Below are 27,155 nucleotides of genomic sequence, written 5' to 3' on the forward strand. Positions count from 1 at the left end.
TTTCCATCCATGCACTGCAAAGGAAACAAGCTTTGCCTAGCATACTGTCCTATTTCCTACCAGGAAAAAACACAAATCGTTAGGAATTACTCTGTATTGTCTTTCATTGGGTAACTAGAGACCCTGTCTACAACAAGGACAAAAAGATCCAAGTAACCCTAGGAGGTGAGCAGTTTTTAAATACATCTGTTGCTTCTGTGGTGCCTCATTAGCCTGAGCAGGGACAAGAGTGGGAAACCGCAGTACCACAGATGTGACATGCATTAAGAATTTGCTTGAGTCAGTGACAGGACTTTTCCATAACCCTTGATTTACACTGAGCAGCTTCCATTTTGGCACAAAAAAGCTCCCCCCCCAACCACAGCCAACACAGTATATTGGAACTTATGCTCGCAGAGTATTTTGAACACTGGGCGTTTTTATTTAAAAATCTTTCACTGATATCCATATTTTTTAAAAGCCTACCATGCACATACATTACAAGCTTTTAAAATATGTATAACATCAAGTTAAATTATATAATAAGGGCTGCATATGCTTTGAAAATGATCCAGAAGACATGCTATGAATGTAGCACCTCTCCACCGTTCATTAAAGCAGCCTTTTCTTTATTCAGGTTTCTATGAGTCTGCAAAAAGATGAATTAAATAAACTGTTGACTATTAAAAGACCCACAAAATTTTAGTCTTATGCATTAGTGATATGGCTACTTTAATGAACACCAGAAATGGTAGATTTTCAAAATTTCTTCTGAATTGTCAGTGTATAAGCCCTAGTATTTAACATAAGATGTGGTCCATTTGTATATACAAACACATTAGAATGGAATAAAAAAGCCAGAATTGGAGGGTGGGGAACCAAATGTCCAGGGCAATTCAGTGAACAATTCCCCCGCCCCCAATTGAAATAAATTACATTGCCACCATAACTTGAAGTTATTAAAAACTGTGCTTCTATGCTTTTGCCTTGCTTCAGAAATTTAGGCAACCTTGGGTACATTCATCCAAACTTCTTTTCAATTGCATAACTGATAGTGTTGAAGGTATTCCTAGAAAAGATTGGTACTTTTCACCCCCAGAAGAATGTTCTTGTGATAAAAAGGAATCTGAGTGTGTAATTGCTGCCCCAAATTTGATACCTTAATGGGCTGATGTACTTGAACACCAAATGCTGTGAAAAAGTAGCATGAAAATGTCCTTTTTTATTTTAATGTTGCACTATGCCTATCTATATTTCGGCTATTTTAAATTCCTTTCCTCCATGCAGACAAATTTTAGTATGTATTTTTACTCTGGTATTCATTTTGTTACCGTTTTCTTGTTACAAGGATATTATGAATCTAGCCATGCAGTTTTATAGCCCAATTCACATGTTTAGTACATAAAATACACCTCCTTCCCATTAACTCTAGGCCAAAAAGCAAATCACTTTATGATTGCTTGAGTTCCTGTGTCTCTTTATTATTCAGGTAGTCCTGGGTAAAAAACTAATGCCTTTGTTGGGAACTGAGATACCACTGAACCACTAAACCCCCTACATCTCAAGGTTACATTTTCATAATGGACAACATAAAAGTCACAATATCCCTATTTTATGAATTTATAAACTGGTAATTTAAGAACATCCAAGAATTTGGGATTCTCAGCAAAATCACACCCAAGGTTACCCATGTTAAGGTAAGAACATCTAATGAAACAGAAAACAAAGGACAAGCCAAAGGCAGCAGAGTTTCAAAGGATCTGACAAAACAAAAGAACAACAGAAATGAAGTAAAGGACTCATCAATCTTTGTAGCACTTTTTTTCTTCCTGAGCAAAAGCATTCAAGAGGGTATCTTTGTATATTTGTTTGAAAGATGTGATTCAGAATAGCGGGAAAATGGATTCACATTACAATGTCAGAGCTTAAGAACTGCTGATCATTCCTTTCACTGAGCCTGTACTTGAAACTGCATCTCAGTATTGTACGTGCAGCTCTTAAAACATAAACCTATAATGTCTACTTAAAAAAAATATCTGGATTTACTGGGACATCTCCCAGGTTAAGCAATCTTCTTGGCCAAGTGCTGCATGAACGTTGAGGGTGTGACATCACATGCTAATAAACAGTATTTACATATTCAGCATATGATCAATGGAAAGAAGTCTTATTCTTCTTCTCCTTTTAGCAATTCTGCTCAAGAGTTAATTTATCCCAGTGACGTTGGCAGTGTGATGCCAGAGTAAAATGAATGTTCAGGTTTTGCCTGCTTGTGCACAGTGACTAGTTGTGAATGGAAACGTCCGCAAGTGATGAATAGAACTACAACCTTCACCACATATTAAGGCATCTCTCTTCGTATCTACCTTCTTTTAGAGAGATTATCAGTGACTGTTCTGCATGGACTCACAAGTAAAATTTAACAAGTCTCAGAAAATCCTAAAAAACTAATTAGCATTTCTAGGAAGAAGTCACTGAACCATCTTTTCTTAAAACATCAGCATTAGGCAAGTACATTTACTTAAATCAGCTCAGCCCTTTCTTTCAAATATTCTGGCTTTATCATGTCTGCCTATTCTAGCTTGACCTTTGCCCATTTGATTTAATGACCATTATCTGCATTTACAGTACTCTTTGCCTACCCAGGATTTACTAATTCACCCAGGACTGTTGCTGATGATACAGATCTCCCAAATATAGTTTTGAACTTCAAGGATTTTACCCAGTTGTCTTAAGGACCAGGATACCAATATTCTCAAGAAGAAATCAGTGCCAGTAAGGAGGAGGAAAGGACCCTGTTCTCAACGGAGTTGAAGAAGTTAAATAAAGCTGACCAAATGAACATTCATTTCTAGCAAAGGACAATGTTCCTAGACTGGTGTAAACTCAAGACATTCTTTTTGCCATAACTAAGAAAATAGGCCTGACATTGTAGACACTACATTAGTAGTAGGTGGTTTTTATCATATTTGGCATCTGACTATGTTTGGTAATAATATGAAGTCTTAAATAAGTGAACAATTTTAATCTGAGATCATTCTGAGCACATTCAAATGTATTAGATTCTTGGCACATAGGCCTTAAGTACCGAAGAGGTCAGCAATGAAGCATTTTGTAGCAGGCCCTGATTTTCCTTCCAATATACCTTAACAGGTATATTGAGGATTGGGCTAGAGTTTTGATTAAATAAAGATGCACCACATTTACACTGAGACCAGCTGCATTTTGATTCTGCATAATCCCAATGAGGAAACAAATGCAGTTCTAGTTCTGAGCATGCTTTACATGGTTGTGCCTCCAATCTCAGTTGCATAGCATAGTTGTGACAGTGCTGCAGGTCCATCAACCCTGATGCAAGTTTTATAATCAGATGGGTCACCATTTGATATCATAACTGTTGGCAGCTGGTTTTTCCATGCTGTATTTAGTATGCAAAGATTCTTGGGCTTTGCTGGACTCCATCCCTTCTAGCCATTCCTGATAAAGCATCTGCACATGCCCGTTGGTTTCAGGAATCTGAACAGGAACTGTGGCATATACATCCTCCATCTGTTTGAGCAGGGCTTTATCTGGTTTCCCATCTTCAGTCTGGGCCTGGCCATTTCCATTTAAACAACCTACAAATCAGTGACCAAAAACAAGGGAAGAAATTAGGTTTACTTTAAAACACTGAGTGGGTTTATCCACCATGATTCTGTATAGCCTATATTCAAGAGATCTTTACATCCCCATATTCATTCACCCCGCCTCTGACATGTTCGCATAAATATGGACAAATAGAGCCTCCCCACCTAAAATCTGATATATGCGGTTTCAGACAGTGCTTGTCTTAAATAGAATCAGCATCAGCAACATTAAAGAGCTTCATTACTGTATGTGTTCAGTTTTGTTTTTTTAACTGTAACTGTATAGGGAGATGCAGAAGTCTCAGGGTTTGGTGTTTACCTCCAGGACAGGCTAAAACTTCAACAAAATGGTAGGAACATTTCCCCTTTTTCAACTTCAGAATCATATTCTGGATATTTCGAAAGCCGTAGGCCGCTGCAAAACGCAGCACTGTCTCGCCATCCTTTTCTAGGGTAACCTCCTGGAAGTCTTTGTTTCTGAAAAGACAAGAGGAAAAAAAGATTTCTGGTTGGTCCCACACAAAGCAAGCAAGCAAAGGAATTTCCTGACAGCTAGAACAATTAATCAGTAGAACAACCTGCCTCCAGAAGCAGTGAATGCTCTAACACTGGGAGTTTTTAAAGAAGAGACTGGACAGCCAGTTGTCTGAAATGGGTTAGGGTTTCCTGCCTGAGCAGGGGGTTGGACTAGAAGACCTCCAAGGTCCCTTCCAACTTTATTATTGTTGTTGTTATGAATATGGATAGGATTTCCTATTTCGGCCTCTATATCTGATGTCCAGAAACACTTTCTACTAATTCTATCTTCTGCCACATTTTGTTGCTCACTTTTGGAAGGAATATAATTTCTCTCCAAACTGTTTCAAGATTTATTCTGAAAGTGATCGCAAATGCAATAAATATATACAAATATAGGTACAGGGGTGTGGGGTTTTTTACTGATTTAGGACTACATACTGATGACATATGCCCTTAGTAGCTCAGCAGGTAAAATAATGAGTAGTTCCTCTGTAAAAAAAAAAAAAAAGTGTGTGTGGGAGGGAGGGAAATGCTGGCAGCGTGGCCCTGCTTTACTGCCTGGCCCTGCATTGATTCTTCATGTTCTTTTCAAGTTTAATCCAAGATGTTTTTTTTTACATTTAATTATGTAAATGAAACGCTGTACTATTTCCTCCCCCCTCCCCCCCCAAAAAAAATTGACTGTGGTTTTACTATGATTGATGATATTTATATCAATCTAGTCTTCATAAAAAAGGGATGCGGTGGCTCAGTGGGTTAGGACGCTGAGCTTGTCGATCAGAAGGTCGGCAGTTTGGCGGGTCGAATCCCGAGTGCCGCGTAACAGAGTGAGCGCCTGTTACTCGTCCCAGCTTCTGCCCACCTAGCAGTTCGAAAGCACGTAAAAATGCAAGTAGAAAAATAGGGACCACTACGGTGGGAAGGTAACAGCGTTCCGTGCGCCTTTGGCGTCTAGTCATGCCGGCCACATGACCATGGAAACGTCCTCGGACAAGCGCTGGTTCTTCGGCTTTGAAACGGAGATGAGCAGCGGCCCCTAGAGTCGGAAACGACTAGCACGCACGTGCGGGGGAACCTTTACCTTTACCTTAGTCTTCATAAAGAAAGGCTAATAGCTGACCTTGAAGAATTCAGGTCTTGGACTTTTATAGCAAGGGGACAGACTTTGTCTCTCTAATTCAAAAAAGTTTTACCATGCAGGCAAAGAGGCCAGGCTATGAAGGTACAGAAAGTGGCCTTGTGGACAGTCTTCCCCTTTGGAACTCTTGTGCCTGAAAGCATCTGCAACTCAAGGGTCACAGCTTTCCAAAGCTTATCAGGTTTCTTAAACAGTGATTTAAAGAACAGAAATAAACAATGGCGGTTAAGCAATTGCACGCTTTATGTACAGTGCTTTAGAAACAAATCTAGTGCTGACCCATGAAGTGAAGGTTTGTATAAAAAAAAAATATGTAAATAAGGTCGGATCAAGGCTTGAAGTAAACATTATTCCCAGCAAAGTAGCCTAGCCTTCATAAAGCTGCACTGTCTTTGTAAAGTTGCACTGCATTAGCTGCACTGCCTTTTCAGAGGGGTTCTGAAGATTGCAAAGCTTTACAAACAGAGCTCAGAGTATAAGAAAAGTTTGCCAGAGAAACTGGGTCCAAAAAGGAGACAGCAAAGAGAGTCAGGTTCTCCTGCTTTGGTTGTGGCAGTTGGGTGCAAAAGGCAAAAGTTGGCATGGGGAACTTGGAGAGAAAGCAGCTGGGTAAATGAATGCTTGCTGGGGCTTGCTGAGATAGGCTGGGTTGCTTGAGGTTTCCTGGGGTGCAGTAAGCAGCCCCAGAACCATGAGGTTCTGGGGCTGCTTGCCATCCTGTAAAATGACCAAATGACCAAAATGGCACAGATGCTTGGGGGAGATAGGTGGGTGGGGGAAGTTGGAAGCAGTCCCTTAACTTACCGAGGCTCACAGCTGGGAGGGATAAAGCCCCAAAAGGCTAGGAGTGAATACTTAACAATTCTCAGTTAATGACCACCACAGGGAATGCTGAAATTGGTGCACTCACATGACATCTTGCTTTATGATCACACTGACTTACAATGGCCATCCTGCTCCCAACTGTTATAAATTGAGGACTATCTGTATGTGTGGCTTGAAAAGCAGCTATTTTCTCTTTCTTTTTAAAGCCACCTACTTTTAGGTAAGCATCTTACTTTAATATTTTGTAGGTGAGCTCCTTCACTTCAGTGTTGAATAGCTCCTTGGCAGCGTGCTTAAATATGTGCTCCAGGTAGCCATCTGATCTTCCATCACGCCGATTTAGCTCTTCTTTTATGCCACCAAACCTGTTAAATAATAAGGGAAGAGTCAAGAGGTAGGCAATCAAGGTCACTTTGTATAAATGGCAATCCTGGCCCCTTAAACAGGCCTGTTTATGCTATCATTCTCAGGCAAAAGGCTGATGCTGGCTGAAAGTTATGGGAGCTGTAGTGTAGCGTATCAAGATAAGGGAAGAACGTGCTGTAGACTTTGATACATACATGTGTATCAACAATTATAATACGCTACTTAACCATAAAAGGTAAAGGTTTCCCCTGTCCAGTTGTATTTGACTCTAAGGGGTGATGCTCATCTCCATTTCCTAGCCAAGGGAACCAGCGTTGTCCGAAGATCCTTTCCATGGTCATGTGGCCAGCATGATTATATGCTGAGGCACACAGAACACTGTTACTTTCCCACTGAGATGGTATCTACTTATCTACTTGCATGGGCCTGCTTTTGAACTGCTAGGTAAGCAGGAACTGGGGCAAATAATCCTGTTGCAGGGTGCTCGGATCTCAAAGCCGGGCTGTCAGCTTTCCAGCTGACAAGCTCAGTGTGTTTAAAAACTGAGCCATCACACCCCTACTTAATTACAGTAAGGGAATCAAAACTTCTCCCACCCATAGTCATATTATGTGGATATGTGCCTTTGTGTAGCCCTTTGATTGGAATAAATAATTGTTATATGTGCATGACAAATCTTAGTTTGGAAGAACAGCATAGAAAAGTTAAAAATAACAAATCAGATATCAGTGATAACTACAGCTGTGGATGATGATGATGATGATGATGATGATGATGATGATGATAATAATAATAATAATAATAATAATAATAATAATAATAATAATAATAATAATAATAATAAGAAGAAGAAGAAGAAGAAGAAGAAGAAGAAGAAGAAGAAGAAGAAGAAGAAGAAGAAGAAGTTGGAAAGGACCTTGGAGGTCATCTAGTCCAACCCCCTGCTCAGGCAGGAAACTCTATACCATTTCAGACAAATGGCTGTCCAGTCTCTTCTTAAAAACTTCCAGTGTTGGAACATTCACCACTTCTGGAGGCAGATTGTTCCACTGGTTAATTGTTCTAACTGTCAGGAAGTTTCTCCTTAGTTCTAGGTTGCTTCTCTCCTTGACTAGTTTCCATCCGTTGCTTCTTGTCCTGCTTTCAGGTGCTTTGGAGAATAGCTTGACTCCTTCCTCTTTGTGGCAGCCCTGAGATATTGGAACACTGCTATCACGTCACCCCTCACCCTTCTCTTCATTAAACTAGACACACCCAATTCCAGCAACCGTTCCCTATATGTTTTAGCCTCCAGTCCCCCAATCATCTTTGTTGCTCTTCTCTGTACTCTTTCTAGAGTCTCAACATCTTTTTTACATCGTGGTGACCAAAACTGGATGCAGTATTCCAGGTGTGGCCTTACCAAGGCATTGTAAAGTGATATTAGTACTTCACGTGATCTTGATTCTATCCCTCTGTTAATGCAGCCTAGCACTGTGTTGGCTTTTTTGGCAGCTGCAGCACACTGCTGGCTCATATTTAAGTGATTGTCCACTAGGACTCCAATATCCCTCTCACAGTTTTTGTGATTTATCTTGCATCCATATGATCTTGTGAGCATGTCTTTTCTTCCCTAGACTAAATTACATATTTGTCCTATAGACAAATATTTCTGAAGACAATGTTTCTAATAAAACGGGGAGTCGATGTTAAAAGACTTCCACCATAACATGATTCTTAAATGCTAAAGCAATACTTAAGTGTTTACAAAATGCCATTTCTAGTAGTATGTCTTCTGAAAGAGCAGTTGTTACTACTTCCAAACTATACAATGTTCGACAGTGAGGAGGCTTCCCACTTATGGGCTCTGATAAACATTCCATGCTTCTACAGCAAGTGCCTCTCAGGACAGGCAGGTAGGCCCAGTGTCAACCCCACAAAGCAAAGCGTATGTGTCCCAGCACTGCATGCTGGGCATGCCACTCCTTCATGTCCACAAATAGCACAACAATAACTCTCGCTTCTGCACTGCAGTTGAGAGCATACGGTGGGGTGACTGTCAGGGGTTGGGGACGCTCACATTAGCAGAAGTCAACCTATCTGGCAACATCAATATTTCACTTGGATGGGAACTGCTGAACTCCCATCTGGCTCGTGTCATCAACTCATATATTGAAGAGAGGGAAGGAGGGAGAACGGAAGGGAGGGAGGAGCTCTTGGCTGCTTCATTCTTTTCTTCTTGTGTCTGCTAGTAAATAAGATGAAGGGAGCAAAGAAGCTGGCTGATACTTTAGTTCTGCAAAGGAGAGCTACAGGACAGCAGACAACAAAAGCGATGGGGTTGGGGGGCCAGTCCAGTCCAGTTACCCATATATAAGCAGGATCTCTGGATACACAAATAATTTTTACAAGGGTGGCACACTGAAACAAAGCAATTTTTAACAGGATCATATAACGGGATCACACGAAGAATGGTGAAGGCCATAACAATTCATATTTGTGCTTGCGAAATGCTTTCATCTGATGGAGAAGTATTAAGGTGATTGTTTTTAGAAAAATCACGAAATAAAAAAAAAAACTTATCAAAGCTACTTACAAAGTATCAAAGGAGACCTCGCTTATTTCTTTCAATGATATTTTTCTTTGCTCCATCATTTGGAAGACTTCACCTGTACGGGGGAAAAAAAACATTCTTAAATATAAAACAAGGTTACTAAACATTCTCAAGAGAATTCTCTTCTTTTTCTAGAACAGGTTTTTTGTTGTTTTTTCCCCTCTTCCATCTGGAAAACAGCTTGCAGGGTCCCTGGAGGACTTCCATCCGAATATTGACTAAGTCTGAACTTAGCTGGCTTCTAACTGTTTCTTCCCTCAGGTGAGGTAGCCAAACACATTGTTTTTTTCACTCTGAAACTGAAAATTATGACCTCGTAACTCCCAATAACGAATGAAGACTCGTTAGTACTCAAGGGCAATAAAAGTATTTTGGCACTTGAAATAAAAATTATACTAGAGCTCTCGGCTGGTTAAAATCAGAAAAAAGAATAAACTATGTCAGAAATGTTACACGCCCATGGACATTCCACACTCTCCCCAATGACAGGGCTTACTCCTGTCATGTTTCAATTTAAAGAATATAAAGCACAGAAACATGACATAATAATGCAATGTAATGTCAAAGATGAAAAATATGAGTGTTATCACAACATTTCAAAATATAAACTACCCTGGCTGCCAATCCTTCTCCCCGTCTCTTAAAATACCCAATCAAATCTACCCAATCGTATCTTACTGTTACATGGCTATATGTCCTCATACAATGTCCTTGTTAAAAGGAATTTTTAAAATGAATAAAAGTCAATGCGGTATATTGTAAAGAAGATATTACCGGATGTTAAAACGCAATCTACATCTTGAGAGTTATACATATGGGTATAAAAGTCTTCTCGTAATGCTTCTAACTTTTTGTCATAGCAAGGGGCCACCATGATATGGAAAATTTTGTCAGGGGATAGATTCTGATGGAAAAAAAGAAAATACATTACCCACACACACACACACACACATACATAGAGAAACATTTTTTCAGTAAGCGTTTTTTTTTCAGAATTTGGATTTGTGGGCATCCTGATGCTCTTGAGCTTGACTGTTTGCTTACATATGCTTCATGGCCTAATTAGGCAATATTATCTGTGTGCACTGATGATGTTACCAAGTCGGATCATGAAACATCTGCAAGCAAATAACTGAGCTCAAAGTGCACCAAGCGGCCCACAGTTCAATCCCTTCCTGCAGTGGCTGGTGTACTGGACTGCAGCTTTTAAGATCCAGAACTATTTATGGCTTGTACTTTTATGCATTTATTAAATTTATATGCCAATCCATTCCCCAATAAAGCGGACCATAAAGTTTTACTGTTGTTGTGAACTGCCTAGAGCTGTGCTCTGTGATGGGAGACTATTCAAATCTTCTAAATAAATAACAGCATTCTAGCACCATTCTAAATTGAAGGGAAATTAGGAAGGGTCATCAAGGGGAATGCCTTCCTGCCCTGCAACCCAAACCTTGGCATTACAGGATTTAATGATAATTGTCTGGGTGCTGCCAGTTCAACATTATAGTTCAATATAGCAATAGCACTTAGACTTATATGCCGCTCCATAGTGCTTTACAGCACTCCCTGAGAGGTTTGCAAATATCAGCATATTGTCCCCAACACTCTAGGTCAGGGGTAGGCAACCTTGGCTCTTTTATGACTCGTGGACTTCAACTTCCAGAATTCCTGAGCCAGCTGGCTCAGGAATTCTGGGAGTTGAAGTCCACGAGTCATAAAAGAGCCAAGGTTGCCTACCCCTGACCTAGGTCCTCATTTTACTGATCTTGGAAGGATGTAAGGCTGAGTCAACCTGGAGCCCCGTCAGGATCGAACTCCTGGCTGTGGGCAGAGTTAGCCTGCAATATTGCATTCTAACCATTGCACTACCAGGGCTCTTTATATATAGGGATGTGGGGATTCTAGAGTGCTGGCACCAAAATCTTTCAAGGAGCCAAAAATAGAGCAGATAAGAACTGGCAAATAACTGAAAACAGTGAATAAACATACTTTGCTGCCCTTTATCAGGAAGATTTCACGTACACACTCTAACATTTCATCTAACATCAAGATGACTTAGTAGCAAGGGATGAGTGCTAGCAAAAGTCTACTTGCTCAGGAATACAAGCTGATGTTAGAGAAGGAGTTCAGGTTGGCCGAAGGCTTTTCAAAAGCTCCTCTTTACTGGAAGCAGACCCTTATCTTCGCTAAATGGCTAAAACCCTTTGTAAAGTGATCCCAGGAATGAGCATACAAGACCAGAATGAGAAAAGAACATTCGGCTCTCAAACAGTTAGAAGCACCCAAATCAGAAACTGCAAACCGGTACCTGTTGCCTGGCAAAGTAATTCTTCACAAGGGAACCCATGATCTGCTGTGGTGACTTTGCAGTGCAAATATGTGGGATTACCATGCTGGGCAGGACTCTCTCTGCATACTGGATCCAGCCTAGAAGGCACAAACAAAATTACTAAAAGAGGGACTGAAGTGGGTGGAATATTCCTAACCAAAGAAGTTAAAATTTAAATTAAATTAAAAAGACAAACACAAAGCCACCTTTTTTTTAAAAAAAATACTGTATTCTTGTATCAGTGTGGTAATGAATTGATAATGAAGAAAGAAATTGTTCAGCAAGCCAGGTGGATGTAATTAGTTTTGTTCTTCAAAATCTCAATATCACATCACCGAAGAACCATCAGTCTGTAGACAATATGAATTTGGAAAAATTCCCAAGACTCAGATTGTTACATGAGAATTGAACTAATGTGGTTGCTTCAGGAACAATCAGCTATAGAAACGATGAATGTTAGATTCATAAGGAAAAGTTTACATTTGCAATAGGTATTATTTCCAGGCTTGATGTCTAGAAAAATCCAACTTATTGCCATGTGTTTTCAGCAAACATACCTTCTTTCTCTTCAATGCCAGTAATTAGCATCCTGCAGTTCCTTAAATTATAGGGCAGAGGGTACCAAGCTAGATGCCTGGATTTAGCAGCCTCAACTATACAAGGCCACACACAAAGCTGTTGAATGCTTGAGAAAGGAAAATAGGCAGAAGGCAGGCTGTCACTATCAGTGAGGCTATCACCTTTTGCTTTTGCAGTATCAAATGTTTTCTGCAAATATTTCAGGGCTGCAAGAACATTTTCAAGACCTATAATAATATTTCCTAGAAATGTGACTTTTCAAATTTTTTCATGTTTTTTTATAGCCTAGATCTGAAACTTCTGCGACATCATTTTTAGATTTCTTCTTCTCTTCCTACATAATAACACTATCCAATTAGGGACTATATAATGAACATAATGTGATGACACTATGTTTCCAATCACATCTGACTACCTTATGACTTCATAGGGAGTGAACATTGGCTACCACATGACTCGGTAATTGAAGGAAAGCATGAACCTCAGAACTGGATTGGAACTCGCTGCCTTGCCACCTTGAACTATAGTAATATCAATGAAACAGGATTTCAGCATTCAATGTTAATATATCTTAACCTTTGTTTGGTTCAAATTTTTTAATTAAAAACCTATTGTTTTAATTGCAATTGCAGTATCTGATTTTAGGTTGCTTCAAAGTTTCTTTTAATGAGAAATTGTTTTGAATTAGTAACAACATAAAGAGCTGTCAAAATTCTAAATTAATCAAGCAAATCTTTGACCTCAACCATCACAGTAGGGGTCTGTATCGGGCACTCTTTAAAATTAAGAATAAACAGTCTTTTGCAATAGCAATCATTTCCCCCATCATGTTCTGGAATGATGGTATTTGTTATTTTTAACAGATGTTTTGATCCCATTTTGTAAGCTGCCTAGAATGCAGAAATAAATAAGCAAATAAAAGTATGCAAGGCCCTGTGGGAAAGCCAATATGGCTGATAGATCTTGGTCAGTGCTGAAGGATCACGTTTTAACATACCGTATATTTTTTTAAAAAAAGGGGAGGGGGGCAAAAGCAACAAATTGCCAGAGGGTCAAGTGCTGCACTGAATGGCATTCCACTCAGAATTCCAGTTCGAGCAAGATATATAGGAAAAACTTTATTGCAGACTGGCTGGGTTCCCAGGAAGCAAAATCTCAATTGACATTTGTTTTCAGTCATCTTAACTAAATAAGATTTTATTTTATTTATTTATTTATTTTAATTCCATTTATATCCCGCCCTTCTCCGAAGACTCAGGGCGGCTTACAAGCTTAGCAGTAGCCTTCATTCTATGTATATGCCTGCTTATTAGGGTTTTCACACACACCCCCAAGCGGCATTATTACAAAGTCAGCTTAATTGCCCCCAACAATCTGGGTCCTCATTTTACCTACCTCGGAAGGATGGAAGGCTGAGTCAACCTTGAGCCTGGTGGGATGCGAACCTGCACTAATTGCAGGCAGCTGGTGTTACTTAAGGAGGCATTAGCCCACTGCTCCACCAAGGCTCAAGATACTTAGAGGATCTGCTTCTTTCTTTAATAAAGGCTCTACTTAAGGTTCAGGTTAGGAAAAAGCAGAACTAAAGTATCAATCCGTCTGGAAAAAACAAATGTAATTTTACTCTTCCCTATTTGCAAATCTTAGTTCCCTTCTGAAAGCCTAGGGGCAAGCCACAAGCAGCCAGCTGACACTTCTGTCCAACTTATCTGAGCGTGCACTTGCTTTTCCTTATCCTCTCTCATCTTTTTTGGCTTCACCCCTTCCTATCTACAACATACATGAATTTCTGCTCCTTTCACATTTGCAGATAGAACGCTTCCAGTAGAGAAAGAAAGAGTGGAAAAAAAGTATCATGTTTAACATTGGGAAGGTGTTTTAAATTGAAAATAATCACCTGGTTGCAATACACTGGTACTCTTTCGAAACACATGTTACAAGTTATGTAAACAAAATACAACCTGCAATGCAGCTGTGGCTCCCTGAAACAAAGACGGTAATCCCCCAAAATGATTTACAATAACTCATCTCATCAAAGGTGAGCTTCAGAGCCTCCAGAGTCTTATAATTTCTGATCAAACAAGTCTTAGCAAAGTTTAATGAGCTGAGTTGAGAACCAGTTTATACCATGAGTCACTCTGTAAATTGAGTCACCTCCAAGTATCTGTTTTGATAAGAAGGAAAGCAGAGTTCATCGTATTGAGTCCAGCTGTGCAACTGCACATTTGCCATTGCATGATCACGCAGATTGTCTTGGTGTATAAGGAGAGGTGGCTGCAGAAGGTGTTTATCTTTATTGAAACAAGCACCCAGATCCAGGGCCTTTTCTGCAGAGTCAGCTCCAAGGCAGAACTCCAGAAAAGCCGAAGACTGAAGCCGGAGAACTTCCTTATTACCATATAGAAATACAGCCCTTCTGCTGTAGAGTCAGAGTCAGTGTTTGCCATTCACAACTGGACGTCCTGTGTGCTTTCAACCAAAGCTGCCATTCTCCCTAGCCAGAGTTGTGCCTCAGTCCAACTGGAGTGGAGAAGAGCTGGCTGAGAAAGAGATGAGGAGTCCCAGTGCCAACTTAAGAACGGGAGAGGAGGAAAGAAAAGGCCTGGCATAGAGGCTTCAGCTATTCTGGCAACAGTCTTACAGCTAAGATGCACAATTCAGCTGAAACCTCTGCTGGATAAACTGATAACCATCACAATTTGATTCTTTGGATGTGTCAAAAAGCTGAATGTTTCAGGCAAATGTTTTACATGTATCCAGTTGAAATTGCAAGGGGCTTTGCAGGAGTAATGCCTGAAGCATCCATTCTCACTTGTCCCAAATTTAGCCACGACTTATTTACTCGCTAGCCAAAATGTAAGGCAGAATACTAATTGTATTTTACAACTAATTGCACTTGATGGTTGTTCTTTCTATACAGTATGTCACCTAGTCTTTCTAGGGTTGTGTGGCCTTATAAATGTCTATATTAAAATAAACAAAGTGTGGAATAGTCTATGAATTTAGGTGTTATTGTCATATATATCTCATAAAATTGTTTGGCTTTCATTTTTGTCTATTCTGTCTCGGCTCAAAATTTATCTAGAATACATTTAGCTAGAATCAATTTACAGTATATATTTTAAAGCCTCTCCTTTCTTTCTTTCCTTCCTTCCTTTATTCCTCCCTCCCTCCTCTTACCGTTTGTGATATCCAAAGATACATTCCTGAAAATTAGTATATAGTACATGTGCATACTGGGATGCAGGACACAGATGAAAATAAATAACTTTTTAAATTTATGTCTTTCCAGATGGAACAGATTCTGGTTTCTGTCCATATGCTAAAAGTATTTCTGTATTATTCTATATAACAATTCTGTATTTTATTCTATGCTACGCTATTTTTTTTTTAATTGCTTTGGCAAGCAGTGACGTTAGGCCAACATAACAGTGATCTTTGAGGCAAATATAATGCAAACGATTGAAAAATAATTTTATTTATTTATTTATTTATTTATTTATTTATTTATTTATTTATTTATTTATTTATTTATTAATGGGACTTATATCCTGCCCTATCTCCCGAGGGATGCAGGGCGGCTAACAACAACAAAAATTAAAGGTCTCTGTACAGTAAATTAAAATTAAAAATTGAAATAAATTAAAGATTAGAGTTAAAATTGTAAATGCTTTTTTTTTAAAAAAAAAATGGGACGAAAACCCTAGGGAAGTGGCAGGAAATCAGCCCACCTGTAACCACATTCATTAAATGCTCCGTTACAAGAAAGCTAGGGAACACTGATTTGCTATAAACTATGTTATAGCAACATGGAAGGTATCGTTAGGAGAGAGAAGAATGGGAAAAAAATGAACCAAACAGGATATCCCCTTTGTCAGAATTTGGCTATTTGCTCTTTGCTACCAGCTGACAAGGACTGTTACAGAACTGAAACGTCTGAATGGAAAAACAGAAGTTCCTTAGCTGCTATATTTTTAAAATAAAAATTGATTTCCCAACGTGTAGATGCAACACTAAGGCAAGCCAGTTGAGAGAGTCACACTTCAGGAAACCCACTGCCTTTATCGTTATTATTTATTTATTTATTATTGGGACTTATATGCCGCCCCATCTCCCGAAGGACTCATTAAATGCACTCGTCTCCCATTACAGCAAACATTGGAAAAGTAAATTACAGCACGTCTGGATTTAGATTTCTCACCTGGACAGGCAGAAGAAAACATTGGCAAAACATGTTCTTCCTGATTCTGTTGGCGGTACCGTTGCACAAATTCCTTCTGGCTCTCCAGAAGACTGAAATCAGCAGCTATTGTGGTGTCAAAGACATAATGCACTCCTAGAGAACAGATCAAGTACAGAAAATGAATTGCTTTTTCTCTACCAGGCAACGCTGGTTTTTTGGCATGCATCCTAGGCATTCTCCAACCTTTATTTTCACGTGGAGGAGATTTAAATGGAACCTCTCCATCCACCCATCCAAGAAGCAGCCTAAAAGATCATCTTTAATTCTACAGAATATGTTAACAGACCTTCCTGCCTAGTGAGAAATTTGATCAAACCTTCAAATACATCGTTCCTGCTGTAGCCTACCACCCTTCCTACTTGTTCTAACTGCCCTTCCTACGATCCCTCTGCGAATTCTTCAACATTCATTAAGGCAAGGGAGGATGGAAAAAGACTCAGGGGCAGAGAATATTAGAGCCTTGGTGGAGCAGTGGGCTAATGCCTCCTTAAGTAACACCAGCTGCCTGCAATTAGTGCAGGTTCGCATCCCACCAGGCTCAAGGTTGACTCAGCCTTCCATCCTTCCGAGGTAGGTAAAATGAGGACCCAGATTGTTGGGGGCAATTAAGCTGACTTTGTAATAATGCCGCTTGGGGTGTGTGTGAAAGCCCTAGTAAGCAGCCATATACATAGAATGAAGGCTACTGCTAAGCTTGTAAGCCGCCCTGAGTCTTCGGAGAAGGGCGGGATAGAAATGGAATAAAAATAAAAATAAATAAATAAATATACATAGTCACGAGATCAAATTTCAAAAGTAAAGGACAGGGGCAACCTTTGTGGAGGACCACAAATTAAGTGCTTCTCTAAAGTAAGCAAGAGATGCTATGTTCTGAAGGGCAAAACTACAGGAAACACTTGGAAGCTGCCCTAAGACAAAGTATACACTATATATTGCCTTTACTGCCTAGTATTCTGTTTTACCCGATAGCAGCTCTTGAGGAAAATTATCTCTTAAGATCCTTTTAAATGGAGATGTGCTGGTTGCTCTGCTGTATCTTTTCAGCTGAAATACTGAAGACAATGGAAATCGTGTTGTATGGGAAACTGATGCCCATCTTTGGCTGCTGAAACCCAGATCAAGTCTGTATGACTTCCAAGGCAACTCTTTTAGACATCTGCAGCATGGGCAGGGAAGAATATTTGAAGGCTTAATAGCTGATCTTGTAACTTCACTGGCAAGGTAATTAACAATATAAATAAATAGTGATCCATCCACTGGATAAAATGTGAAAACAATGCAGGCTTTCAACGTATCCTCAGTTCCGTAACAAATTCCTCTTTTCCTGTGCCACAGCCCTCTAGGATACCAGCTTATAGCTGAATTAACAATAGCTTTTGCTTCTTCTTTTCCTTCAAGCAATGTACTGGATATATTTTTTTTTAAAAGTTGAAGAGACTATTGACTTATGTAAAAGAATATCTGTGTATGACATCAGGATCACTTTGTTCTTGCATTCAAATGATGTCTCCTTCCATACTGAATAGAGGTTGTAATCATATCATCTCTCCCCAGGCAAAAGCAGCAGTACAATCAAGGTGGCAGCATGTAGATGTCTACCCAGGTGCCAGCCAAAATGCCTAGAATGTTGGAATAAAGCCAGCAGGTAGGGCCAACAGATGCAGCAGTCCTGGTCTCTCCCTTTAAAACCTCTCCACGGCAGTCGACTATCTCCAGGGGATGTGCAATTCTTGGAAAGATTTAAAACTCTTATACTAGACATTTTTATTCTGTGCAAACAGCACAAAGGAACTTTTAGATGCCTTGATTATGAACAAAAACATAATGAAAAGATTTGCATGTGTTCTTGCCTTGTCTGTACTGCCTTAACTGCCTAATTATAGCCTCATTTATAACACTTGTGGTCATATCCACAAACAACTGTTATCTTAACCATCCTGCAACCCTCGCTTGTACCCTGACACACAGGCTATAAAAATTGTCTAAGGAAACAACTTTTTTTAAAAAAAACAAAAACAAAACAACCGTTTTTAATGCTGTCTTCAGCTTTCTTTTCTTTTTTATCTAATAGCAAACTTACCAAGACTTTTGAGGAAGCCACAAAGCCTCCTAGCTGCTTCTGTTACTGAGAGGCTGAATTTAGCAGCAAAATAAGGCAAGGACTGGGGACATATAGACACTGCCAATACTTTGTGTTTTGAGGTATCACACTTCTGGAAAGCAAAAAATAAATAAATAAATGGGTGTGTTAAGTGCAAACATTTAAATTGTAGCTTATACAAGAGATGGCTTGTTGCTTCATACAGAAATTAATTTGGCTTTTTACGCCTGGTGTGCCAATTCTTAATAAGGCAAAAGTTAGAATTAGGCAAAAACAAAACATCCCCATAATAACAAATTGCTAAATCAGGACAATATAAACAAACAACAAAAATAACAATGGAAAACAAAGATTAAAAACTCAGCCGTGGAAGGTGTGCAGCATAAAACATTCAGAATATACATTCACAGCTAAAAAGCTGCTCACAAATTCACACTTAGAAAACTATAGAAAAGAGGTGGGGAATCGAAAAGTAAAGCGAAAATAGTTGCCCCCCCATCTTAAATAAACAATTATTTAACGAGGTTAATCAAAGGAGTTTTCTGAATATAGGTAGGGCCAAAGGGAAAAAAAACATATCCAATGTGGGGGAGAAAAGGAATTTTTTGGATTAGAAAAGGAAAGTGGGAGTAGGAGGAAGATTAATGTTAGACGCAGGTAAGCTTGGGTGTGCTGAATGAAGGATGCTAGGGCAGAGTAAACAAATGAAAGGATCTGATTGGGTAAGGACATCCCCATTGCATGCAGGAAGAGATAAGGATACAGGGTAAAGGCTAAAAAGGAAAGCAAAATGGTGTGCACAGATTTCATATGAGGTCAGTTGTTAACCTGTCCAATAACTCAGAAAGAAATAAGAGAACCAGGATTTTGGCACTGAAATAAAAAGGCAGATGTTAGAATTATTCAAAATTTGATGGCAAGAGATTTAGTGATAAACTGGATGGAGGGTGTTAAAAAAACAAAGGAAATTTAAAAATAACATCCCATATCGTACGCCTGGGAAAACAATGACTGATCATCAGCAACATCATTTTTTTAGCACTAAGAAGTCACTGATTAGAAGCAATGGACTTGAAGAGTTTTGAATGTAAAGAAGAAGTAAAATGTCATGGTTCCGACCAATGAGACAAATCATTTATTTGTTTGGTTATGAGTATGGAAATAAGTATTGAAGAATTGAGAACAGCTTTTAGGGAAAAATCTGAGGATAAAATCTAAAAGTATCTAAAAGTAGGAAGCAGGGAAAGCAAAATAAAGAAAACAAGAAGTTGGATATACCACAATGTTTTAGAGTGACATGTTAGGGCAGAAAACCTCCTGGGCATGTATGGGCATATAAACACCATCCCCTTTACCTTATTAAGGTTCAGTACACGGAAGAACTCATTTGGATTCTGCTGGTAAACTCTGACTGCTTCCTCTGCTGTAATGCAACTGTCACATGCTAGGCAGTCACTAAGGAATATTTTAGCATTAGCCAACTTATGGAATTCACTTTTCTAGAAATGAACAAATTTTTTTAAAAAAAATCCATCAAGAAAATGTAATGACGAAAAAGAGAATACAGTGCAGTTATTTTTGAAATAAGAAGTAACAAACTATTATCACACAATAGGTTAAGTGTTCTCTATATAACGCTTGAATTATGGGGAAGCATGCACAGCCTTTAATTAAATCAGTAGGTCCACTAATTTTGCTCCCTCCATTTTAATCAAATTTGGGTTCCTCCCAGCTTTTGGGGAAAAAAAGTAGCTGGTTGAATGAAAAGTAAAGGAGAAAGGTTTCATCCTGTTTTCACCTCTGTAATGCTATTATTCAGATGAAGACAGAAGAGTACCCCACTTTAGTGTGTGTTAGTAAGTTTTCTTTTTTGAAGCAATCCTCTCTCTGCTGAATAATCCAAGTCTAGTTTGAATAGAGTCCTAGCAAGTTTTTTCTATTGAAAAGTTGAAAGATTTTCTTCCCCCAATCCCTGAATGAGCAGAAACCCTAAATTTATTCAATTCAATTCAGCTCAGTTCAATTCAGTTCAATTCAATTAAATCAGCTCATATTCCACTCATATGAAATTGGCTATCTCTGTTACCAATCCCTATCCTGTCTCTGTGCCTTTTGTTCCCAGCTACTGCCAGTCACTTGACTTTCTTCCAAGGCAATGGTGAACAAAGCTGCCAAGTTACATATGTTGAAGCTGACCTTGGAAAAGACCATTTTAACCCTGATACAGCAAAAGAGGATTTAACATTATCTCACACTAGGCTAGGGAGAAGATCAAGGCCACATGCTGGAGCAAGAGCAGACAAAACATGTAGTTGGCATAAATTTGGGCCACTGCAAGATGCAAGTGGGCAAAGGCAGCACAAGAAAACATTTACTTAGGTCACCTGGCCACATATTTCTCCACAACAATGGATATATCTGTGAAATATTCTGTTCCAAATGATATTTAGATTATGAAGGATCTTAACAATGAGCTGAGACTAATTCCTGTGACGAAAGATTTATTTATTTTGAGAATTAAGTGAGGTAAATAAGCATTAAATATTACCATGGGATTCTGGGTATGCTTTTTTCCCCAAAGAGCTTTCTTTAAATGCAGAATAATTTCATTAATCTTTAGATGGCCATTAGAGTGAAACATATGATTAGGAAATTCAGGATTGTAGCATGGTGGGAATTCTTCAGAATTAGAATCTTTTCAATAACCTGGCATTCAGAAATGTAACTTCTGCACTAGAAATTATAAAACTGAACAAGAAAAGCATGCTGGCTGCAAACCACAAGAGTGAGTTGCAACTAAATGCTGAAACTGATGGAGTAAAAGGGTTATCTTCATTTTGGCCACCTTCAGAAATGCTTAGTCAAGATTAATTTAAACTGTCTAGGGAGCAATGCAATTTAGAGATTCATCTAAAAGGAATTTACCTCCTTGTTTTCATCATTTGAATTGAGAACATCAGCTATTGCATTTTGTGGATCATCATTCTTCTGTTTTTTACTACATTCCTGAAACAAAGCATAAAACATCATTTGTTCAGAGGCAACACAATTACTGATCAAAGCCACCTGAGGTAGAATAAAAGAGGATGGGAAAAATTTGTCCATGGGGTCACCCAATGGCAACTCTCTCTATATACGTAGCAAAACTTAACCAAACAACTAATAATATATATAATCAGGGCTTTTTTGTCATAGAACGCTCAGAACGGAGTTCTGGCACCTTTTTTGGGTGGAACCTTGTAGGGTAGGCAAGGCGGGTTGTATGACATGTGTGAGTTCCGGCACCTTTTTCTTTTACAAAAAAAAGCACTGTATATAATACTATTGATACATAAGCTGCACTTAAGGCAAAGATTGAATTCTACTTCTGGTACACACATAGATATGAACCTGGTACTTTTTCCTGGCAACATCATGGACATTGTTTATGGCTGCCTTCTTCTGAAATGTTTTCTACAGGCCTGGGATTTAATGGAAGACTCCCATCTAAGTGCTAATCAGACTTGACCTTGCTTACCTTCACAAGAACCCACTGGAATAAAAGAAAAAGGACTTGCTGCCAACTCAAAGAGGGGGTAGCAGAGGGGAAAAATAAAAGGAAGAAAAACCAGGTGATGGGGAATAGACTAAGTATTTTTCTATCTTTAATGGCAGTAAATATGAAAAATGAGGTCTAGATCCAGTAACTCCCAATATACAAGGTTGCCAGCTAGCAGCCTCTATAATAAATGTCTCACAAGGTCTCTGGGAAGAGAGCAACTTACTGATTTCAGTCATGAAGCTCCTCAGCTTCTGCCTTTGCCAAATCATTAGCTAGCTCTTGTCACAAGGGTAAAATTTAAAAAATAGATATTACAGCAGGATATAAATGTCAAAAAAGATGATTATTCCTGAGTATAAACTCTTATGTTCAGAAACCTAAACAATTAAATAACACATTACAAAAAAACCAAACAAACAACAAAAAAGGACCAGCATAACTGAAAAGGTCTTCAAGGAAAGAGAGCAGAGATGTATTTGTTCTAAAGTAGTTGAAGTCAATGGACTTTGGCAACTTCCCTTTTCTATAAGAAGTAGAATAAAATTCTCTACCTTCTGGAATTAGGTTAGGTTCTTGTTTTAATTAAAATTCCCCTCCAATACTTTTCTGAATGTTTAGTATTCTCCCAATAATCCCTTTCTCTACTTAAATTACATATAGAGCTAATAACAATACTGACTACAATAGTCTGAAAAAAGAAAGGAAATGAAACACTTTATATTGCCTTTCACTTCCAAAAATACTTGTGTTGCTCTTGGTTCAAGTTCAATTAATGTTGCACATATAGTTCTTTAAAAACATGTCAGAGTAACTGGAATATATCATTTTTCTGTAGTTTAATATCTTGCATTTAAAGTAACATTATGAATTTATAATGTTAACTGAATTAAAAGATCTACATTTGATGCAGCACTAAGTGTTTTTAAGGAAAGCAATGAAAACAGTCTGTGTGATAGTTGTTTTCTAAAGTATTTTTAATGATTAAGAAACCAAATTTAAAATTTGATCTGTTGGCTGATGTAACTTTTTTACACTTGCATCCTGATAAACAAAACATATTATACATTAACTATTTCTAATAATATGTCCCACTCACATAAGGCAAAAAGAGGTTTAAAAAAGGTAGGTGGAAGGATGGATTATTCTTAACAGTCTGGACAAAATGATAAGACCCCATCCACTCAAGTGGTGAGACTGTGAAAAAACAACATTTGTGATAAACTACAAAGGAATTAGAACTACAAAAAGCAAGGTTAGCATACAATACACATATAGAATTGAGCTTGTCTTACCACTTACCACTCAATATGAAAGAACGTTCCAAATTTCTTACAGTACTAACTATTCCGATATTCATAGGAACCTAACATCAAGAGAAAGACTATGTACTGTCCTGGTCAGTTACAATACTGAACATTATAGAAATGAAGTTAACTCATGTAATTTGTGGAAATTCTGATGTTAAACAGTTAAAGCACTGATGCCATTTATTTCTTATTTGTGCAGAAGCTATAAATATACAGCAACTTCCCCTAAGCTGGTATTTTCCAAATCTTTCTGTAATTTCCAGCCAGTATGATCATATTGGCCAAAAACTATTTAAGTTGAACTCCAAGACTCTTGGAAGGTACAGTGTAGGGAAGACAGCTGTACAGAGTTGAAATGCAATTTATTTTTATATCATGCCATTAATGTACATATATACCTTTGCACCTCTTTGAATGATAAGTAAAAGTTTCCATAATACCATTGGTTTAAAATTATTTTATAGCACTTCTCATCCCAGTCATCAATTACATACTTTTTCTCTAATTCATAAGCCCAGTTTTAGAAATTAAAAGCAAATGTTTTCTGTTCAGATAGGTTACTTTTAATTATCACTAGCCATTTCTTTCTGGGTAGGAGGAACAACCGCCACAATAACTGAAAACTTCACCTTTATTTGCAAATATATTTTAGTAAATTCCATGGGGCTTGTTTTCAAAAAGTACACAGGTTTGTTTATGTATGAAAATATTAGATTTACTTCCCACTATTCTTTCAGGAGCATACTTACTGCTCTCTCCTGTTTTTCCCCCAGCACAACCACCTTGAGAGAGAGAAAGAGCCAGTCCGAAGGTTTCTTGCCCAGTACTTATGCATTGGGACTGTAGCATGATAATAAGTACGTAATAAAAACAAGACTCACCTTTTTGGTGCAATTTTCACACTTCATTGGTAGGTCTGTCTTTGGTACTTTTTATTTTGGCAAAATTGGGTCTCTCTTGAGTTGCTGCCAGATGTGCTCAGAAAAAGGAGCTAGTGTTCCTGCTTTCCATCTGTCTGGGACAATGAAAAGCAACAGAAGAGCTGTAGCAGATTTCCCTCATCATTATCCCAGTTTTTCAGCCCTATTCTGCACTTTCTTTTGAATGAGACTTTCTAGAGCCAATAAGAAACTCTGAAGGAGGGACCACCTGACTACTCAGCTGCCAGTCCCATTTCGGCTGAAAAGTGGAAGTTTTGAATTCTCTCACTTTGCAGAACTAACGAAAACAGCAATCAACTCTCGTGATGTGGAAAATCTGTCAAACCAAAACACTTTTTATTTCCTGTCAATGATTAACTTCAGGACACACCATTTTATTGCTGCCAATATACAAACACAGCATTTTGCTCCTTTGCTATAGGAACCCAAGCAAATGGTTGTTTTTACAGCTAAATGCATTTTTCAAGCCCAAAGAGGAGGGCAAAAAGGGAGAACTCCCCCCTCTTTTATTTAATGGTATATATCATGGATGACCCTGAGGTAACAAATGAAGCTGTGTGCATGTGTGTAAACTAAATCTACCAGGCTCTTTTTGCGCTTTACTCGTAATCCAGAAAGAGTTCAGCAAACCTTTCTTCTCAGGAATGGGGATGACTGCCTTTCAAATCTCAGATATGAAAACAGTATTGTACATAGAAAATGCCTGCAAGTCATTCTTGAATGTGGTACAGCAGTGGGATTCTACTCCAAGAGACCAAAGCACAAGACTGTCAGCTTCTTCTCAGCACTTTATGAACATCAAGATATTCTGCTATTAATGGAAGAAAAGTACTTCAAGATATCCCTAATGCTGCATGACAGGTGCACAGGGTAACTTCTCATCCCCGATGCCCTTAAGGCCCCAACATTTTTTTTTATGCTATGGGTGTGGAGCTTGTGTTGGACCACAATCCTCAACCATCTTGCTTTCTGGATGGAACTGAATGAAGCCAGAATCCCTTAATATCCCACCACAGGTGCTCCCACAATCACCTTACATCAAGTCACAGCTCCACAAAACAAGCTCAATCTCATTAATTTCTGAACCTTAAAATTCTGAAGACAGAACAGCACCACTCAGTTACAAGTTAAGAGTCATTTGTGACCCTCTCTCTCTCACTGTGCATAAACTGAACAAGCAGGATGCATACAAGCAAATGACCAGCATCCCTCTGAGGATTTAGGCACAGCTTGCATTTTCACAGGAGCAGAATATACTGATTTATAAAACAACGACTGGAGTACACCTGATTCCACAGAAGCGGATCACTTTTGATGAACCCACCCCTTCCAGTGGCAAAGGCCACGGGTGAGTTAATAGCAGGGAACGGTGCTAGATTCGGCAACGTGGATAGAGGAATGACTCTTCAGCTTGCACAACTGACACACTGGCTATTGTGTGCCATAAGGGTTTGGCTCTGCTGGCTTAAGCACGGGTTGCTTCCCTTCGCCTTGCCTCCTCCCAACCCCAAACCCAGTAACAGTAACTGTAGTTGTCTTCAGCTTTGCGAGGGGGCTTCCCCGCTGAAGCATTCAAGACGGTCCCTCTCCAATTAGCAGGGCCAGCCCAAGCGGTGCATTTTTGTCTCGGAGATTACACGCGACGCGTGCGAGCGGGAGGAACGGCGTCCTCGGCTGCCACAAATGCCGCGCAACGAGGAATCTCCTCCTGGGGGCCGCCCGCCAGGCGCTACTTCTCGCCCGCAAAGACCAAGAAGGCGATGCCTGCGCCCAACGAGGCCGGAAAAAGGAAAAAAGAAGATTCCCCACCTGCAGCAAAAGGGGAGGAGGGAAGGAAACAAAAGCAAGCACGGTACCTTGCGGTGAATCCCCCGGAGTCACCAAGGACATGACTTAGCGCGAGCCCCCGCGGCGGACGGCTATGGCCAGAGGAGGAAGGGGTGGACCGGGGCAGGAGCGGAGGGCGGGGGCCGTCCTGGAATGACAGTAAATGGGATGCAAACCGCTCTTCTTTTCCCTTCCTAATTTTGGGATAGTCTCGCTGATCTTCCCTCTTCCCCCGCCGCTCGCCGGCGTTCATTGTAGACCTGAGAGCTGTCACGTACTCTCGGGCAGTGGCGTGGCAAGCGGGGATCAGCGCCCCCTTGCGTCAGAAAGGTGAAAATCGCCCCGCAATGATGATGAGGATGGTGACGATTTAAAAAATAAATAAATAAAAAAATAAAATAAAATAAAAAAATACAGTAGTCTACTTCGAGAACCAGAGGCAGCACTGGAGAAATACAGGCTCTCTTCACTATTACGCCGGGACCTAAAAACCTGGCTCTTTGAGCTATCTGGTGTGGACTGAGGTGTTTGATGTTTTTAAATTGTGATTTTAATTTTTTTGCGGCTAGACTTAATTTAATTTTAATTTTATATTGTATTGTTTTTAAATTTTGCCTTGTAAACCGCCCTGAGTCCTTTGGGAGTAGGGCGGTATATAAACCGAATTAATAATAAATAAATAATAAATTACATTTCACCCAACCCCTGAGACACCTAAGAGATTGAGTCTGATTTCTCCCTTCTGGCTTATTAATTATTTCTGGCTCTCCCTTTTAGGAGTGCTTTTCCTGTGTCTTCTAACCAATCCTCCAATCTAATTCCCACAGTCTTTTTGCCCTTTGGATATTGGATAATGTGGGTATCCAAATCTTGTCCAAGGCAAGGAAATAGACTAAGGGACTTACCAGCCATTAAGCTTACAGTTTTCTTGTCTTTTCCTCTTCTGAGTTTATCTGGAACAAACATTATTTAAAAAAAAAACTTGCTTGAAGTTAAACTGGCATCTTGCCAATGCAAATCATTGGAACATTTGACTTAATGGAGCACCCGAAGTCATACAATTGCAATGTGCTGTCGTAGTCAGTTTGCAAATGTAAATATTACACTTCCTGGTTGCTGGAAATATTGGGCACTGTAGTCCCCCCAAAACTGGAAAGATATATGTTTGGGAAGATGTGTTTTATTCTTTAGTTTAATTCTAGCTCTTCAGAAAAGATAATTCCCCATTATGGTCAATACAC

At 39.2% G+C, this 27,155-nt stretch overlaps 1 protein-coding gene and 1 long non-coding RNA gene across 3 annotated transcripts; one reads left to right on the top strand and one right to left on the bottom strand.

Annotated features, from left to right (window-relative positions):
- Positions 1–398: 398 nt before the first annotated feature.
- NARF (nuclear prelamin A recognition factor) lies at positions 399–26,617 on the bottom strand. Of its 2 annotated transcripts, none has more exons than XM_083357071.1 (12): positions 25,944–26,617; positions 24,028–24,157; positions 21,224–21,304; positions 19,654–19,797; positions 18,278–18,410; positions 16,156–16,290; positions 11,355–11,473; positions 9,821–9,950; positions 9,029–9,101; positions 6,321–6,452; positions 3,925–4,082; positions 399–3,596 (listed from the first exon to the last, which is right to left on the bottom strand). In XM_083357071.1, the coding sequence occupies exons 2-12, from the start codon at positions 24,052–24,054 to the stop codon at positions 3,355–3,357; spliced, it is 1,374 nt and encodes a 457-aa protein (XP_083213197.1). In that variant the 5' UTR covers positions 24,055–24,157; positions 25,944–26,617; the 3' UTR covers positions 399–3,354. The 2 variants fall into 2 exon arrangements, with proteins under 2 accessions (XP_083213197.1, XP_083213198.1); XM_083357072.1 differs by having other exon boundaries at positions 24,028–24,161.
- Positions 17,188–18,382, top strand: LOC310636918. Its single transcript, XR_014491836.1, has 3 exons — positions 17,188–17,418; positions 17,752–17,842; positions 18,269–18,382. It is a non-coding gene; the product is annotated as an uncharacterized lncRNA (long non-coding RNA).
- Positions 26,618–27,155: the final 538 nt, after the last annotated feature.

This window comes from Vipera ursinii (genome assembly GCF_947247035.1).
Source record: "Vipera ursinii genome assembly, chromosome: 2".
NCBI lineage: Eukaryota > Metazoa > Chordata > Lepidosauria > Squamata > Viperidae > Vipera > Vipera ursinii.